This window comes from Onychomys torridus, chromosome 19, assembly GCF_903995425.1.
Source record: "Onychomys torridus chromosome 19, mOncTor1.1, whole genome shotgun sequence".
In the NCBI taxonomy this organism is placed as follows: domain Eukaryota; kingdom Metazoa; phylum Chordata; class Mammalia; order Rodentia; family Cricetidae; genus Onychomys; species Onychomys torridus.
Window position 1 is genome coordinate 11,564,809 of NC_050461.1, and position 19,643 is coordinate 11,584,451.

Consider the following 19,643-nt stretch of genomic DNA (forward strand, 5'->3'; position numbering starts at 1 on the left):
GTTCAGTTTGCTTTTCCTTCTTGTAACAGGTACCCCACACCTGGCACAATTATATTCCCTTCTGTTGTATTAGCTTGTTTGAAATGCCATCTTTCCTTCCACTTGCCCAGCGACAACATTCTCTCTCTCCCCTCCCTGAAGTCTTCTGGGATGAGCCTGATCAGAAGCAATAATTTAATGTTGGGCAATATGAGCCCCTTGAATTACTGAACGGATAATGGGTATTGCTAAGGGTGTCACATGTCTAACACATGAGTTACATGTGTAAACAACATTTCCACTCTTCAGTGTGCTGAGAGAACAACAAGTTGAGCTGAAGAACAAGTGTAAGGGATGGAAATGAGATCTGGATGAAAGGAGACTGGTTCCAGAATCTGAGCACTTAGACACTGTGTAGCACTCTGTCCGGGGTGTGTGTGTGTGTGTGTGTGTGTGTAGCTCAGAATCTGGGCACTTAGACACTGTGAGGCCCTCTGTCAGGTGTGTATGGCTCTTAGCACAACACAGGCCCTCCAACGTTGGGGTACTCTACACTTACACTGTTCCACAGTACTGTCACCAAATCTGTTAAAACCACAGCTGCTCAAAGATGCGGTAACAGAAAAAAGGTCAACCTGAGCAGTGATTCATCCGACACCCAATGGCCAAAGACGTTATCTTCTTTGATAGACTTTTCACGACTAAACACGGAGAAAATACTGACACTGTAACTACAGCTTTGCTCTGTTGATTCATGTTGGGAATGAACTCATTCTCACAATACTCTTAGCATACCTGATTCTGTGCACCCAGTTTTAAGAGAAAGCCAGATAACTGGCCAGACAGACATCAGGATGGCCCATCCCAACTCCAGGTCACAGTCTGGTTCAAGGAATCGCTACGTGCCTGGTGGCCGGCCAGGAAGCCTGCCTTCCACTCTGCCTCAGACAGAAGTGGTTCTTGACTTGGTGGCTTCGTGTACATCAGGGTGGTGACAGTGGCGTTTCAAATGCTCACACAAACACTGCAGATACCTTTTGTCCTGAATCTGCCTTCTATAGGAAGTGGAAGGAAGGAAGAGCCAGGAAACCAAGAATGCTCTGCAGTGATGGTCGATGGGGGGTGGTGGTGGTGGAGCTGGACTGAGTACGAGATGGTCCCCCAGAAATAAGCTTCAATAGATATGAACGAAACTGTTAAAGATTCAATTTAATGGAGGAAGAAAAAAAAAAAAAAGCAGTTCCAGAGTCCGGCAGATCTGGGCTCTCAGGCTTTAGAGTCCAAGTCAGTTTCTTGTCCATAACTTGGGATGGCAGCATGTATGTATAAAGCAGAGTGTCTGGAGCCTGGTGACATTAAGAGTCAAGAGAACACTACTCCTGTGTCTGCATGGATGTGCAAGGCACTGAGGTGCACTAACAAAGGCCCCCAGCACCATCGACCCTCAAACGTCAAACGAGGGGAGAAGATGAAGAGAATCCGCCGACTCATTCATCAACCACGGAGAATTTCCTGAGTGTCCACTAGCCGCAGCACAGTGTGAGGCACTCTGAGCTCGTCGGGAGTGGGGTACCTCCTGCAGGAGTTTTCTAGGCTGCTGAAGGCATAGAGGGATAAAATGTGGTATTGGCTTGAAGAAGAAGACCAGGAGATGTAGGAAATGAAGAAATGAATTGGGAATGAGAATGGCAGGGAGAGGAGGCGACAGAGAAGGATGCAGTGCGACCTGAGACTTTCGCTGAGAGAGAAAGGACCGTGGCAGAGGCCAACGCAAGCCTGAGGGGGCCACCACACTTCACTAGCTCTTAGTGGCTCACTGGCTGTTTCTGGTGCCAATTCCACTGCACTCTCTCAGAAAGAGTATCTCCTCCAGCTAAAGAACTGGGCCAGCAGAGGAATTCAGCCAGTGCAGAGCAAAGGATGCCAGATCGACCCCACAGAACATGGTCTGCGCCCTAACAGGGCTTCCAAGAGGGAGGAGCGTCGGCTTCATTGACAGATCCTGCTTTTCTAAACCAGGGAGCCACTCAAAGCCTCTCCAATGATGGAGCCTCAAACTCTGCAAATAATTATACACAACATTAAGTGACATGTAGTACTCTGACTGTAAAGTCACTCTGGGGAACAAAAGAAATCACAAAGCATGCCAGTCACAGGAAGCTGACTACTCAGCGGAGGGCAGGGAGAGGAGGCCAGGACAGCCAGCCCGTGTGAGGACCTCAAGCAAAGCTGACCCTACCTGGAACTCTGTGGTGAGTCAAACGCAGCAGTCATTTCAAACCTGGGGAAGTTTGGCAGAGGAAAACTTGTAATTCTCATACCAGGCCAAACAATGACGTTCAAATTTCCCAAATGCCTCTGAAGTAATAAACAGAGTGTTTCCAGTTACCCTGGTAACATATTCTGCTAAGATGTCCACTTTAAGTTTATAAGCGTTTAGCACCATGTTTTTAGGATAAATAGAAATGAAAATCCAGAGCACCATGGACTGGGATATTATTATAATATTATTCCCTTTGAAATTTCAGCATGCCAGTGGGTAGGGAATCTGACAAGGTGACAGGATTAAGGAAGAGTATTTTATCACCAGGGATGTTGGTAGAGGAGGGAGGAGAGAAACCAGGAGAGCCAGGGGCCGGAGTGGCCTGAACATACTGCAAAGCTATGGGCTGATCAACTAGGCACAGATCCAAGGGCTGGTTGGGCTAAATCCACAGAAGAAATGTTTAGGCTGAAAGGGTGAGCAAGCTCCCTGGGGAGCTGAACAGGGAGCATGGGTGGAGAGGGGTCTTGGCAGGCCCATCACTGGGTTTAGAATGTAGCAGAACATAGATCAGATCTAACCACCCTCAGAGGGGCCTGGGCCACACCAGGCCACACTGGGCTAGACAGTGTGAGCAGCACTAGTTTGGAGATGCAGCCTGGGACAGGCTCAGAATGCTGGGGCTCAGTTGTGAGTCTAGAAAGAAGCCCAGGAAGAGGAGATATACAGAAGACGAGCCCAACTTCAGGCTGCTTTTTAAACTGCCCCCTGCTTGACGTCTGGCAGTGTCTATGCCATTGGGACCCAAGGGAGACCAGCTTGTTGGGCCTGGCACCCTCCTTCAGTTAGGAGAAAAGGGCTTGTAGCTGCAGGCAGTTCGAATGTGCCCTGCCTGTCCCTGGTTATCCAGATGATACAAATAAGGTTCCTTCTGCCAGCAGAGCACAACAAGGAAGCCAAAAGACATTTCTGATGTTTGATGGCAGTCTGCAGTTCCTATGTACACACTTTAAAATCACAGAGGGTGACCATCTGCTTTCTTACTGATGATTACCAAGAAACGTGGGCTGTGCAGACTGGCTCCTGACCACTCATCAACAACTGCCAGGCAGTTCGGCCCACACAGCACGAGGGCGAGGGAGATGCCCTTGTGAGCACAAAGCAGGACTACCTGTGGGCTGGGCAGAGAGAGAGATGTGCCCAGAGAGCCGGCACTGGTGATCTGTGCTGGCAACAGGCCCATCTGCATCCTCTGTGCCAACTCAGAGAGCTGTCCAAGGATGTAAGTGGCAGAAATCAGTTCTCCCCCATGCTGCAAGCCTGTTGAATCTTAAAAGGGACTGGGGAGGAAAGGAGGATTCAAAGTCCCCTGCCTTTCGTTTCATCTGCCTTTCAACACAGCCTTGCTAAGAGGGACCGAGGCTCCCAACAGTTCGGCTCCATTTCCCAGCATCTGACCTGCTCCCCTGACTACTAATCTGGGTTGAAGCTTCAGCAGATAAACAAAGCAGACCCTCCCAGGAAGAGCAGTACAGGAAGCCTGGAGACTCAGGAGGCAGAATACCAATGAAGGCAGCCTGGGCCTGCTGACAGGGGTGCACCCAGCTCAGGCTGGGAAAGCTTCATGGAGGCAGCTTGGCTCAGTTCTGCTCCTCAGGATCAGCACATGGCCTCTGGCAGCTCTGGGGATGATAAACTGCCCACGCAGGCCTGGGGGTGGTGTGGTCTGGTCATTTCACTGCATCTTTTCAGGGCTCTGCTGGAGGCCAAGCGAGTTTACTGCCTAGTATTGAAACAATGGCTTGCACGGGGAAGAGGTTTGCTTTTTAAGAGATGGTCCACTTCTCTAGCAAGGAAAGAATTAGATTAAATTCAACAATTACCAGGGCTCCATCCCTCCCACCCTCTTTCTCTGCTGATATTTGCTGTTCAGGTCACAGCACACAGTGTGGGAATGGGGATGCTGCTGTTGACAGACAACAAGGAACTCATCCGCTGAAGGAATGGAGCACAGGGAGGACATCTCATGGTGAGATCTGCCTTGATCTGCCACTGGATTACAGGGGTCTCTCAAGCAGCTGATTAATAATTCTGCAGGAGCCCTTGAGCTGGAAAGCGGGAGCGCTGGGTCTAATAATCCCCAGTCACTGTAACAAAGGAAGGACAGGAACTGAATTCACAGTTCTGCATTGTGAAACTGGAAATGGAAAAGAAACAGGGACCCAGTCCTTCCTGGCTGTGTTTGTCAACCCCGCTGCCTGCTTGTTTGTGCTAAATGGCTACTGTGCTTTTTGAATCCAAAATCTGATTATATTTAATTAGCACAGGCATCTGGGATTTCTAATACACAAAGAGTTATTAAAGTAACAAATCTTTCTAAAATATGTTCTCCAAGAAAGAATGTGTTAATTTATGCAGAAACAATTCTTAACGTGAAATAAGGAACATGAAAACTGTAACAATTATGAATTCTTTGTAGTCTAATTTATATGTGAATTTTACTCCAGACAATAATCTATTCAATTTAAATTCTCAATACTGGGAGTATTTGAACAGACACATTTTTCTTCTCCTACTTAATTCACAAACCAATAGTCTTACCCAAAGTTCTAAACGGCCCTGTTTTGTTCATATAGTCCACAGACTCAAAGATTACACTGTCTTGACATCTGCTTCCTAGGTGATCCTCTGGTTACTGTTTTAGGACAAATTAATGAACTAACCACACCCACGGAGAAATCCCATGTTCCTGTTCTCCACCATAATTCCAATGTGGGAGGAGCCCTGGCAGGAGGCAGTATGGGTTGTGTGTGCCACCCGTGAGTGGATGTGTGGTTGTGCTGAGTGTGGCCATTCGCATCTACAGGGCCAACTGTGTTACCACTGTCGCTAATGCACACTAATGCAACAGGTCCTTCGTGGTGAGGGCTTCACGTCCATTTCCAGACAGGGCTGACAACTCTACCTGTTTCCAGAAGAGGATGGGCTTAAGGTAACTCGAGCCGATCGGCAGTGATGCAATGCCAGCATTCACACTACCATAGTGCGACTTCACAGGTCATGCTCTTAGCCTTCTTTTGGAGCACAGCAGGGAATATAAAGAAAGAAGGAAAGGTCTGGGGAAAGAGAAGCGCTACAGGGAAGGAGAAGTAGGATACCAGACAGCTCTGGCTTTCCACAGCCACCGGAGGGGACTCACAGGAGGCAGGGCCTCAGAGAGCCTAAGATCTGGACGAAGGTAGAGTTAGCATCTGAGCACAGGCCCATCCAGCTCGGCAGCTCCCGGGAGTCCCCCAAGACAAGCTCACAGTGTGCAGCCAACACTGCCAGAACAAACAACCCTTTCTGGGGTTCTTGCAGCAATTACAGTACTTGATTTCCTGGAAGACCTGTGCGCACCACTTAGAAGGCAGACAAGTATGTCTAACGTGGGGGAGGAGAGGGGCAGACCACAGCTATTTCCACGGCTACACACGAACATTGACACTTAATATGTGCTCTGTGCTCATGGGGGCTATACTCCTGTTTTCAGGCCAGTGTCCCCATAGAGGAGCAGCAAGATCTGTTTTAGTGGTGTCCAGAAGAACTGCTAGCCAGGGTCCATGAATGTAAGCAGCCATGTGCACATGTGCTGATGTGTAAAGCTGCTGAGCACGTCCACCTGATGTCAGTGGCACGTTTTTGTAATAAAATAAAAATAAAAAACACACATGCCTGCAGCTTGGGGCCATGCATGGTTCATTTCCCTCCCTCTCTCCCTCCTTCCCTCCTTTTCTTTCTTGGAGACAGTCTCTCTACATAGCCCTGGCTGTCCTGGAATTCACTATGTAGACCAGCCTGGCCTCAAACTCAAGAGTTCTGCCTGCCTCTATTTTCCTAGTGCTGGAATTAAAGGTATGCACCACCACAACCAACCATGGATAATTCCTAACAGGAGCAAAGAATAAAGGTCTATACAAGACATTGGAATGGCAGAGGCTAGCTGACTTGCAGGTGAGTTCAGGACAGAGGGTCCTATGGGACACGTGGATAGAACCAGAATGTTGGTTGTCCAGATAAAATAGACTGGCCTAGGCTAAAAATGATGACACACACACACACACACACACACACACTCTCTCTCTCTCTCTCTCTCTCTCTCTCTCTCTCTCTCTCTCTCTCTCCAATCTATCCATCTATCCATCCATCCATCCATCCATCTATCCATCCATCCATCCATCTATCTATCTGTCTCTCTTCCATCTCTCCCTCCCTCCTCCCCCCCCCTCTCTCCTCTGTGTTTGTGTGTGTGTAAAACATGTCTTAAAAAGTTAAGGTCATAAAAATAATTCTTTGTATTTTACCACCCTCAAAGCATTGTTATATACTGCTACTTAATTCTCATACTACTCCTGTGAGGTAGTTACTATTATTATCTACTTTACAGAGGATAAAAAGGAGGCTCAAAAGGTAGCTGGTTTGCTTGAGGGTACCCTGTGGTTGATATTTTGTGCACCCCAATAAACTTATCTGGGTGTCAGAGAACAGAATAGCCACTATATTAAACATAGAAGTTAGACAGTGGTAGCATATGCCTTTAATCCTAGCATTCCAGAGGCAGAGATCCATCTGGATCTCTGTGAGTTCAAGGCCACACTGGGAACTGAGCCATGCATGGTGGCACAAGTCTTTCATTCCAGGACTTGAGATCTCATGTCTTTGCTTGAGAAAGACACATGCCTTTAATCCTAGGAAGTGATGGCAGGAAGCAGAAAGGTATATAAGGCATGAAGATCAGGAACTAGGGGCTTTTAGGCTTTTTAAGCTTTTAGGTTTTTGGGCAGCAGTTTAGCTGAGATCCATTAGGGCGAGGACTCAAGAGGCTTTCAGTCTGAGGAAACAAGATCAGCTGAGGAACTGGCGAGGAGAGGTTGGCTGTGGCTTGTTCTGTTTCTCTGATCTTTCAGTGTTCACCCCAGTATCTGGTTCCGTGTTTTTTATTTAATAAGACCAATTAGAAATTCGTGTTATGGTTCCCTGCTTATCAGTGACAGAGGTGGTTTAATCCTTGGGGTCCTGGCTTCTAACCCAGGTAAGTGACATGACTGCATCTGGCTTTTAAGTCTGTGTTACCACTCCATGAGGCCATTGCCAATCTAGGCCTGCCCATGACCAGCCCTTCCAACAGTGCAGGAGATAGGGGTGTGTTTTCCACCCAGAAGCCTCATCTGTAATGGTCCCAGGTGGAGTTAGCCGCACTGTTCCTCAGCACGGTGATGGTCAGCTGTGGTGTGTGTGCTCAGTGGAGTATCGGTCTGCTGTGAGAAGCTAAGAACTGTCACAGGAAGCAAGAGTGTCATGGCAGAATGATGGGACAGGAGGCAGACCCACCAGTGTGCCATGGCAGATGATACTATTCCTAGAAGTGGTAGGTTACTGAAGAAAGGAATCTGGGGTCACACTCATGGACTTCCCTTACGGGCAGAATGAATTTGTAGCGGTAGTTAGAGAAAACAGCCCTCTCTGGGGAGGGGGGAATGAAACAGTCTTCACAGGTCTGTCTTCCTCTGTGACGTGGTTTCAGGACTACCTACACATAGAAAAATATTCTCAGCTACATACCAGATTCGTCCATTTTACTGGATGAATGTAAATTGTAAAAAAAAAAGAAAATGTGTTGGACAGACCTGACTGTGCTGGGTTCAAGTCGACATTGGCCAGTCCTCGGCCACTTGGGAGCTCAGGAAGAAAGACAGAGTCTGTGGAGAATTCTACCCGTTCTCATTTTCTGTGAGAAAATGATGGCCCGGGGACTGGGACAGGGGAGACAGAGGTGTCTCACTGCCCTGGGCCCAGGAGGGGGCTGTGGTAACTTCTGGAAGGATCAAGGGAACAGGAATAGGGAGGTGCCTGTCAGCAGAGCCCAGGGGAAGGTGGAGGTGACGGGGGAGGATGAGAGCTGGAGCATGCGGCTGTGGCTCAGGTGAGGCGTCCCGGCTGGTCTCTCTGGGTTTAGATGCACCAGCATGGATACTTCACATGCAGCCAACCCAACTCAGGCTCATCCTCCCTCTCAGAAGTTAAGAGCTAGACACTCTCTCATTGCCGCTACTGCCAGCTCCACCCTCACCATTGCCCACACCGCCTCTGGGAACGGTCTTGGTGGCTCTCCCTTTCTCCTGCACAGTGACTGGTCTTTCCAGGGCTGCCCTACCCATCTGCTTGTTCTCCAGCATTCTCGTCCAGTGTCAGGCGACACAAGAACGGCGGTGACCGCGGCCAGTTCCCACAAGCTGGGGCTGCGTTAAACAATGTGAGAGCACACTGAGCAGGAAGATGCATCTTCATTTGAAGATAAGCAAGCGCCCATGGAAGAAGAAGACAGCTCGCCTGGGGCCCCAGGTCAGTGGGTGGTACTGCTGGGCTTCACTGCCTGACTCTGATGTTCCCGTGGTCCTCCTCACGTTAGCCCTTATGAGCCCTGAGGCTTCCTCCATCTTTCCCCTCTCCTTCCTTTCTTGCTCTTTTGCGCAGGCCAGTCTCAAATCCTGGGCTGAAGAGACCTTCCCTTCTCAGCCCCAGGGGCAGCTGAGGCTACACAGGTACAGGCCTTGGCTTTGGCCTGGGTGTCTTCATAACAACTTTCAGCCAAGTCCCTTTTATAAACAAGGCATTCAGATACCTGCCATGGATTCTTTAAGAAAATCCAGATGGACAGAATTTAGTGCTGAGCTTATGACTAAACAGGAACTGGATCTAATTGTGAGATGTCCAGGTAATTACGAGGAATCCCAAATGTTTCTAGTTGCTTCTAGAATGCTGTCAGTTGAGGATTACCTTCCTAGGCGCTGGTCTTGAACCTCCCTTTGCCAGCAGGTTTCTGCTCCCAAGCCAGGGTAGGGAGGGTGAGTGTGGGGCTTCCAGGAGGCAACAGCACAGGAGAGCCCTGTAACAGAGCTCCACACTGCAGTGACGCCTGTGCCCTGCGCTGTCCCACCTTGTTGCCTGGTGTGTCTGTGTGTAGTGACAGACATTTCAGAGCACCCTGAGACGGGGAACTCACAACTGTTTTGCAAACAATCATTCCCGGTCCTAAAATAGCTACATTTGGCACATGTTTCAGAACACTGCCTCCCACAATCAAGATGCGGCACGGCTGTGGCCTGCGGGTGACATAAAACCCGACTTGCAAATATTATCAGGCACATGGACCAGCTGTCTAGAGGAGCTGATTAATCCCCGGCAGGAACGTCGGCATGCAGCACACATGCCATCTGCAGAATACATTGGCAAATACACGCCGGACCTTTCTATCTAGTGGAGAGGCCAGGGCGGGGCCGACCCAGTGGAGGAATTGTAGGAACAGCTGGGCTATCCAAGGCTGGAAAATGAAACTCTCTCTAGTCCCCTGACACGTGTGAGTTTAAGAGGTTGCCCCTGCAGGCTTTTTCCATAAAATCAAGGGGAAATAGGACTTATGACTAATTCTCTCCATTTTTACACTCTGTCTCTGATTCACTGTCTCAATGAGAGACACGGGCACAGCTCAAGAGCATGCCTGTACTGTTTTGAAATCCTGGTCTTTCACTGGCGAGCTTCGGGGACTTCGTACAAAGGACTGCTAACTTTCTGAGTCTACTTCCTGCCTCTTGAAAGTCAGGCAGTTCCGGCTCCACAAATGCCCTGGCCTCTCCTTGTTCTCTGCTTCAAGACGGTGTCTCCTTCCACAGTCCAGTTCATCTAATTCTTACTTATCCCATCCCAGAGTTTGGTTTGGTAAAGGAGAGAAAGAAACAATGTTCTAAGAGGGAAGGATTGGGGAATAAAGTCAAGGAAATGTTGAACAAAGGATTAAGGCTGGTCCCTGGAAAGGAGCTCAGACGGTGACCGGGATGTGACGGGAGATGCAGGGCCGAAAGGCAGTCCCGAGAGGGATGTAGGAAGGAAGGTGGCATGGCCAGTCTGAGGGTCCTGGACAGGTTCCAGAGCAGAAGCTCACATGAGAGGTGCCAGTCACTTAAGGCCACTGTTTTAGGTACCCTAATGAATGATAGCCAGGCCCTTCCAACAGTACCTCTGTTAGCATCTGCTGGCTCCCTGCCTTGCCACCTTCTCATTTATGGATGGATCAAGGGTGTTAACTACAGACTCTGCAGAGTCCAAAGTCTGGTTAAAAGTGAGAAAACAGTCTTGTAGTGCCCCCTCTGCCACCGAGATTTTCTCTCACACAGAATGAAGTTCCTGGGTTCTACTGGGACCATCTGCTAAGTCAAATATTCAGATTATCAACCTTGACCTGCTCTTCCTTAGGGCCAGGGCTCTGCTCACATTCCCTCAGACCCTCTTGGCATACTGTGTCACCAAAGTCATGTCTGCATTGTGTTCCCCAGCTCTGGGTGTGTGTATGTGTCCATGCCCCTCCCCACATGATCCCTAGGGAGGCTTGCTGTGTGGGCATAGGCTCCAGGACAAGCAATGCCACTCGTTGGAGAAATTCAAGTAGCTGAGCTGCTTGCCCAACATGAAATGGAGCATTTGGACAGTATCTGTAAGCAGGCAGGAGCTGGTTTGACATTTTCCCTTATCACTCATCATACTTCCGTTCTGAGTCAAATGAAAGAAGGAAAGAACTGGCATTAAAAACAAAAAGGAGAGAGAACTAGGAAAAGAAGCTTCTAGAAATGAGTGAAATGGCTATTATTCATTCCGAAATTGTAGAAAGCACCATCCTGCAATATATTCCAGTTACTGCTCAGCCTGGCTCAGGTGACCAGGCTTTGGTTAATATCACCAATGAAACCTACCCTCTGCTGAGTTTGCAGCATTAAAAGGCAGAAAGCCCTCTACAGTTGTTAGTTCCTCACTCTGTTCCACACCCGGACATGTGAACAACCAGGAAGGCAGAAAACACCCTCGGGAATTCCTTCCTGACATCTGGAGTGCTACTAACTCACATACAGTCACCCCAGTGGGCTGGCTTCTGGTTTGGTATGTGCTTTACATAAAGACTGTCTAGGAAGTTTTGCAAGGATTGGGTAGAGGCAAAGAAAGAAAGAAGGGCTTTCCAAGGAACTGCCACCATCCAGTTCCTCCAGACCACCTCTTTTCCCTTCACTGCTTTGCTCTCAACTCGAGGCTTTGTCAAGGCTTCGGTCTGAGGCTGGCCTGGTCGGGGGCCCTGGAAGGCAGCTGCAGAGAGAGGTCAGGATCAGCCTCCTTGTGCCTCTGTGGGCCCTCTACTAGAAGGCACCTTCACTCTGGTGCTACCCACTCCTGTTACCTTCCAAACCTTGGCTGTCCTGATATTAGCTCTGAGGCACTGTACTGTGCTCAGTGTTCTGAGTCCCTGCTTGTTCCTTTGTAAAAGACTGTTATTAAAGTCTTTCCTTAAGAGTGTCACCTGCTTTCTGCTGGGCCATGACTGATTGGGAACGAGCTATAACTTGGTTTCCCAGAGCATTCTTTTTCCAAAAGCAGAGCACTGTGGACCTTGATACTTCCAGAAAGGCAAGTGGACCATGGGGGTAGACACCCGCTCACCAAACCAGTCCTGCACCCGTTTACTGGGCTCCCTACCCCCACCAGAGAACTGTCATACTCTTGCCAGCTCAGAGGAAAAAAAGGGGCAGCTGGAAGAAATCGAGTAAGGAGGAAGGCTGTGCAAAGCAAGGATGCAGTCAGGAGCCTGTCAGGGGATCCCACCTTGTCTCGCTGTGTACTCATTGTCTTCAATCAACCGTGCCAACCCGAAGTCAGCAATCTTGCAAATTAGTCCATTCCCCACTAGAATGTTTGCTGATCGCAGATCTCTGTGGATATAATTCATCCGCTCAATGTAAGCCATTCCTGCAGCAACCTGTGGGAACCGAGGGGAGGGCACAGCCGTTACACCACAACCCCTCATGTGCCCATGTCAATACAGCCATACCTGATCAAGGTACCCCATGGCTTACCTGGGCTGCCATGTCGACAAGATTTGGCAATTTCAGAGCTCTCCCTTCACCATCTTTTAAGAAATCAAGCAAACTTCCTATGAATGAAGCATAAAACAGTATTAGTTTACTCGGAAAGGCCAAAATTCCTTGTGGGCTGTATTTGATTTCCTTACTGTCAGTAAAGGGTAGTTGAATGGGACAGTACCATTGAAAGAAAAAGAAAGGTTTGTATAAAAAGCAGAGAAACAATTCCAGGTTTTAAGAAGCAAGTTTTAGCGTCTGGAAATAAATAGCAATTATTCTGTTTCTCAGGACAAAGAGTTTGGTAAAACTAGAAGAAATGAACTTCATCTCCTTTTCTGTCACGAGGAGGAAAGGGTATGTCAGGAACCGAACCATGGTCTCACACACACACACACACACACACACACACACACACACATACCCCGTCACCCCTGCAGAGGGGAGTGAGCACTGAGGACATGGTACTGCCGGAAGTGCACATCCTCAGGCTCCAGCCCAGGCTCCGTCGACTGCATCAGAGACTCTGGAGTCAGACCCAGACACCCCTGTTTCCAGAGGTCCTCAAGGTGACTCTAGTACTGGAGAGTTTTAGAATCACTGACTTATTTTCAGGTTTGAAGCTGTGAATGCAGCGTCTGAAGAATGTGGGGCAGAGAGCTTCTTAATTAGATCCCAACAGCCAAGCCTCTGCCTCAGACATCTGAGACAAACAGGCAGAGCCACGCTTGGAAGCTACATGAGGAGGCCCAGAACTGACACCAAGGCGGAGATAATCAGTTGCAGGAGCTGGGGGCACATGATGGCCGTCAGTGGGTTTGTTTTTTTTAAATGCTTTAATCACAAAGCTATTTACAAAATAACCCTGGATCCAAAGGGCAAACAATCTGCCAGGAAAAAATTCCAATTATATTTTAAAAGAGAGTACAGAGAAAAGAAAAATTACACTAGTGTCTTCTAAAGTACAATGCACGGCCTTTTAAGGCTGCTTCTTGTTTGCCTCATTTATTTTTCCAAAACAAAGTGCTCTCTGGCTTCATCCCCAACAATGCTGGTTTGATTATAATGATGTACACATGCACACGTGTGCGCCAATCCATGAATGTTCAGGGAGGGGAGGGAGGGAATAACTGCATGTTGTTTCTTCACCTGACATTTGAAAAGAAAACTGGGGAGAAAGATGTTGATCTGAAGCCCGAATTAACCCACCAATTGTTTGCCATTGATTATTTAGCCCTAAAAAGGGAAATGTAACAGAAGCCACTGATTGAAAATGGCAGCAGGTTTTATAGCCCTCTACATTAGCTCTGATATAAAATGGGTGGGTTTTTTGTTTTTTTTTTTTTTTCAAGACAGGGTTTCTCCGTGTAGTTTTGGTGCCTGTCTTGGATCTCAATCTATAGACCAGGCTGGCCTCGAACTCACAGAGATCCACCTGGCTCTGCTTCCCGAGTGCTAGGATTAAAGGCGTGTACCACCACAGCCCAGCTTAAAATGGATGTTTTAATTATGCAAGGAACACTCCTGATGTGCAACAGGCAAAACTACTTCTCAAGAATCTGGGGGGCAAACTCAATGTCCCTCCTTTTCTAAGTGTTATCCTGAGTGAGCACAGCTGGCATTTCCTGATGGGAATCCCTGACCCATGTAGAAACTGGGGGCTAAATAACAGTCCCTGCAACCTGCAGCCAGCATGAGGAAGAGGAGGAGGAGGAGGAAGGAGAACACTGTCCAACCTTTGTTCATGTACTCCGTGACGATGTAAATGGGTTCCTCAGATACAACGGCGTAGAGCTGCACCAGTTTATCATGCTTCAGCTTCTTCATGATCTGTGCCTCCTCCAGGAAGGACTCCGGAGACATTGTGCCTGGCTTAAGAGTCTTTATGGCTACTTTTGTGTTTCCATTCCAGGTACCTACAAACATCCCACAAGACTAAGTCAACCCAAAGATACTCTTTTCATGAGAAAAATAATTTTGACTAGCAACTATGTACACAAAATCAGACTTTAAGTTTTAAAAAATCTTAAATGGTTCTTATGAGCAAAGACAATTAATTGCAAAGGACTCAGTCATGTATTTCAACAGGAAAAATGAGTTTACTCATAGTTGTTTAATAATTCACTAATTATTGAATCAATTTCTCTTTGCTATACATCAGTTTTTATTATGGCTCATCCATTTAACTGTGAATTTACACCAAAAAGCTCTGGGCTCTTGAAGTGATGAGAGTCTAGGATTTAAGAATTGGCCTGGGTATCCAATAGCTATCCCCTCAGATAACAGGAAAAGCCTGGAAGAAATTAGATGAAGTTCCATCTTAGAGGGTGTGCCCTCATAAAAATATGGCCACACACCGAGGATGCTTGGAAATGGGTTCTAGGCTTTCAACCATCTGCATGGGATGAGTTACCTGACTGAGTCCTTCAGCAGCCATGCTAAATGTGCCCAGAAGCACAGGCGAGGAGCACACCGTCTCCTTGCCCACACTTCCCCAAGCAAGGTAAATTCCTCAGGCTTCTGGAGAGTCAGCCACAAGAACAATGGCTTCTAGCAGGTGGACTGCCAAACCAAAGACCAGCAAGGAAAGAAGGGAAGTATTTAAATGCTGTGTTTAAATACTTCTTTAAAAATTTAGCTGACCCAAAGGTGAGGCCGGTCTAGTTATCAGTTAGTTCATCTGTAAAATACAGAAATGGCCTAGCTTTTCATTCTCTTTTGGTTCTCAAATAAAAAGACAAAATTCTGGCTTATTCCATTTTTAACTGATGACTTTGAAGGACAATTTTATAAAGGGAAAATAAAAATCTGCTAAGTTCGGACTATATTGCTTACAACTTGAAAGAGAATACAGGTTCAAACCAAGATTGACTCACGTGTAACCTGATTTCAGATCTAAGGAGCCTGTATATTGAAGCATTTATTATTCTGTTAAACATACAATCACAACACGTATCCTATGGGGGGGAAAAACCTATGAAACAACTAGTGGCTTAACAAGTTTTATTATCTCAGAAAATATCTGCCACTCAGTGTAAATGGGAACTCTGTCAACTTTTAAGAGGCCTCCGTGATTTAACTGTTAACATTTTCCAATTTAAGCCCAGTGCGCTCTTCCTCTCTTAGTTCAGGTAACTGTCTAGGCTTCTATCCCAACTCTTCCATTCTATGGGAGACAACACTTTAGTGCTCTGTAATGGTGGTTTAAAGTTGATAGTTCCAAAAGTTGGAAGATAAAATTTCTTATAGCGTCTGTCCAATTCTTCCTGATTGTGTGATCTGATGAAATTCCTTAGGACTTACAACTTCAATTATAGGTTGGATAGATGATGAAGAACAAGTTATATAAGCAGATTTTATAATACTTGAGATAACGTCAGACAGGGATGGGCACATTAATGTGGATTCACTATTATAACATGCATAGTAGCTGACATACATACATGCATGTCTGTGTACTTCTATTGTCCATTTGGGCATCTGTTTATGTGTCTGCATGGTATCTGCTCTGTGTGTCTGCATGGTACCTGCTCTGCTTCAAACACTTTGATTACGTTAACTCTTACTGTGGATTATACCTGGAGACCACACATACCTGTTTATAATATCCTTTTAGACTCTAAGGAAGGGAGGCCCCAATACTTTGTTATTATTTTATGGACAGATGTTTTTGGGAGGGATCTAAGTTTGTGGTCTGTAAGCAAAGTTGCATCTCACCCAGAAGATTATAAATGCCATCTCAAGGGTCCAGTGCAGTCGGCATTACTGACAAGCACAAGAAGAACGGTGTGCATGGATCTAAGATCTACAAGGAAGTTTAAACATGTCTGATATAATCCTCAAAATAGTCCAGTGCAGCAGCTATGACTCTGGTTTAACAGATGAGGTACTGAGGCTCGGAGGTGTTAAACAGGCTCATATTTATACTTAATCATCTAGCAAGGGTTTAGACCCAGGCTTGGCATGCAAAAGGCCCATGACCTTTCTCTAGCTGCCCACACACAGCATCTTACCGTCCCATTCCACAGGAAGAGAAAGCACCACATTCACAGTGTGGCTTCCTATCTGCAGGTGTTTAACGAACCACATGAAATAGGACAGATGAACACAGCAAGGTGCCACCACATTCTGCAAACCCGGGCGTGACGCCCATCTAGTTACACAGGTTAAGGGTCTTTGTCCCAATGGTCACATATGCATTTCTGTTCAATACTGTCCTTTTCATTGGCTTTGAGATGCAGCCAAAACAGAATGTGCCCTCTGCCTTACCAAGCCACACTTCAGCGAAACACCCCTGCCCCAGCTTCTTCTCCAGAAACAAGGAATGACGTGCAACTTCCCAAGCATCTTTAGCCAATCCAGAAGTTTGTGGGGTACAACTCGATGAAATCACAGTTAAGTTAAAACACAAACCATCAGCTTTCTCTACAGGAAAGGGAATTAATAAAGAAAACAGTCCTTATAATCCAGAATCATGCATGCACTAGGAAAGATGGAAGGTGACGCCCTGAGGGCAGCATTCAGCCAGTATCTGCAGCTGGCAATGCAGGGTAAGACACTGCAGGTTGGAATGTTCCTTCCACCAGCTACAGTGCAACCTGAGCCATCGGCCACTCTCGCTCTTTTCGATCTTTTTGAGAGATTCCAATTTTTTAAAAATAAAAATTGAGTAATTCAAACAGTCTGTCTTCCCGATCATAAAAACTATCTTTATTTTCACCTTCCATCTTTGATGTTTGGGATTTCCCAAACGAGGAAGCTAATAAAAGAGTAATTGAGTCTCAGCATACCCATCCATACTTCCCCAAACTGCCCATTTCCCAGTCTCTTGATCAACTGCAGGGATTCTCGAGGGATTTCCCAGACATCTTTGGTTTTGACAGACAGATCGGTAAGCCTTGGCATCCCTTTGTGACAGGGAACTACGAGGCGGCAGCAGAGACCTGCGGCTCTCTCTGAAGGAGCAGGGCAGCGGTGAGGGAGAGAAGAGCAGAACATGTAACAACAGTAGCACAGGCCACAGGAGATTTGACAAACACAAGCAAACATATTCGCTGGAGGCGGATGAGGGCATTTCAGACGTGGGTTTTGCAGTTCCCCTGGCGTGCTCCGTATACACAGGTGCAGATTGCTTTGGCTCCTGTGCACATTAGTCTAATGGACCAGCACACATATGCTGGAATTCTGAAAATAACCTTGCTAATTTCAAAAAGTGCATACATAAAAATAAAACATGTGACTGTCCTTTTCCCGTCTGATATCTAGATGGCCTAGGGGTTGAATCTCCCTGGTACAAATGTGTTTAAAATGTGACTTTGGCCTAGGAGCCTTCCACAGAACTCTGGTCTGCTGGGCTTCAGGAGCACACCGGGCAGCAGGCAAAGCATGTCACACGTTCTTCAGGGACTGCTTTGTCCTTCTGGTTCTGGTCTACCGGCCTGTGTACCTGCACTGCTTTTATGGGCAATTTTCCACTCAAAACAAATAAACATGAAAACACAACCTTTAAACAGCTTCCTGCGGATAATTAGGAGTCTGGATTCAAATGCAGAGTGGAAATTAACATTCACAGAAACTTAAGGACATGAAGGACAGGGAAATGGGGCTACTGCTCCGGTTACCAGGAGGTCAGGTTTTCCTCCTCCCTTTTAGAAAAGAATATACTCTGAGAATCTAGCACAGGTAAGGGGAGGTGGACTAAATGTCAACAGAGGACAAGCCCCAGGGACAGAGGCAAGCCACACAGAGCCTGGGCTGTCGGGCGGGCAGAGCCCTCCATGTCCCTGGAAGCGCCTCAGATGCACAGCACAAGCTTGGGCTGCCTCTTTTCTGGGGACCCCTAGCTTCTTAGTCACTTTTCGTTTTGATGGGATCTAGTTCTGAGATGTTCAGGCAGCAAATTATTTATGTGTCAGTGTTTCAAAGGCATTCTACGTGCAAGAGAGAAAGAGGAAAGAGGAAAAGCCAATCTAAAAACAAATCTAGCTCAAGATAGACTTTTTTCCCTGAGATTAAAAAACGTCTATTGTTCTTCATATCCGCTCTCTCCTTCCAGCTTTATGATGTTATTAAGGTGCCCTTTCCAGTACACTATTTTCAAATGATCCAAACCCTGGGGAACCTGCTGATGTTTGCCTGTAATGAAATATATTGCAGCATTTGAAAGATCCTTATAACACGCAGGCGTTTTGTGTATATCTCTGAAGCTCAGGGAGATTTTCTGCTCCATTTCTCTCAATATTTCATTAGAATCCATGTAGAGTCAGAGAGCTAATGCCTGAATCATTGGCTACTCAGGTACTGTTAATTTTTTCAATTGCTCATTAATGGCCAGGATCAATATAGCACAAATATTTTTCAATGTGGGGTAAAAAAGCTGGGTGTGGCTCCTGTCTGTAATCCCAGAATTCAGGAGGCTGACCCAGGAGGACTGCTGTAACTCCAAAAGGTCACCTTGGGCCACACAATGAGCACTGGGATACCTAGGGCTACAAGTGAGACCTTATCTCAAAGGAAAACAGCGAGGGGTGGGGTTGATGTGCACACGCACTGTACAGTGGGACACACCTGTTAACCAAGGAAAGCAAGCAGAGCACATTAAACAACTGCACATGAAGCTACATACTTAGATAAAATGCACACACATATACATATATCCAATAATTAAATTGCCAAGAACAAAAGAATGCTATCAGTTGGTGTGATGACAGCCTAATCTTCGTTTAATGTCATCACAACAACTGGGTGTGGTGGCACACACCATTAATCTCAGCAGTCAGGAGACAGAGGCAGGTGGATCTCTGAGTTTGAGGCCACCAGGCCTATATAGTGAGACCCTGCCTCACAGAAGAAAACAGAAGGTCACAATAGCGGTAATAGAACTGTGGCCATATACATAAGCCTGGGTAGGAAGCATCCTGTGGAAGAGTGAACACAGATTTACTTCTGCTGACAAATGGTCATGAAATGCAGGGATGTGTGTGCACGCCCACTTCAGGGCGAGCGTCAAGGGATGTTTCATGTGAGCCTGCCCAGGGACAATCCTTTCTCCCTTTCCTTTGACATTTCGGTATCACAGGAGGGCAAAAGGAAAAGAACTTGCAAGGATTTTTATTATGAAAATAAAAACAGGGGCTGGGGATGTAGCTCAGTGGTAGTGTGCTTGCCTAGCAAGCGCAAGGCCCTGGGTTCGGTCCTCAGCTCTGGCAAAAAAAAAAAAAAAAAAAAAAAAGGCAAAATAAAAAACAACAACAACTTTTAAGCTTTAAACTACCGCTTTCTACTTGGGGGAACTTGTGAAAAACCCACGAGGAGAGAAATGTTATCTGTGGCAGAACAGCAACAGAGCCACTAGTTCAGGTGTGATGTCAGGGCGCGCACAGGAAACAGCTCCACTTAGGGACTCCAGGGCCATCTGAAATCTCCTCCCCTTCCCTCCCGGCTCTGGGCCCGCCCACTCCTTCCAT

At 46.9% G+C, this 19,643-nt stretch overlaps 1 protein-coding gene across 4 annotated transcripts in view; it reads right to left on the reverse strand.

The window, feature by feature from the left end:
* Fyn (FYN proto-oncogene, Src family tyrosine kinase) overlaps positions 1–19,643 on the reverse strand; it is a 195,564-nt gene that overhangs the window by 17,197 nt on the left and 158,724 nt on the right. For 2 of the 4 annotated variants that reach the window (XM_036168604.1, XM_036168603.1), the window contains 4 exons: positions 16,447–16,602; positions 13,914–14,093; positions 12,175–12,251; positions 11,924–12,077 (listed from right to left, as the gene is read on the reverse strand). In XM_036168604.1, coding sequence (XP_036024497.1) covers positions 11,924–12,077; positions 12,175–12,251; positions 13,914–14,093; positions 16,447–16,602 — 567 coding nt within the window. Of the gene's footprint in view, positions 1–11,923; positions 12,078–12,174; positions 12,252–13,913; positions 14,094–16,446; positions 16,603–16,967; positions 17,133–19,643 lie in introns of all 4 variants that reach the window. The other 2 variants (XM_036168601.1, XM_036168602.1) reach the window with 1 other exon arrangement.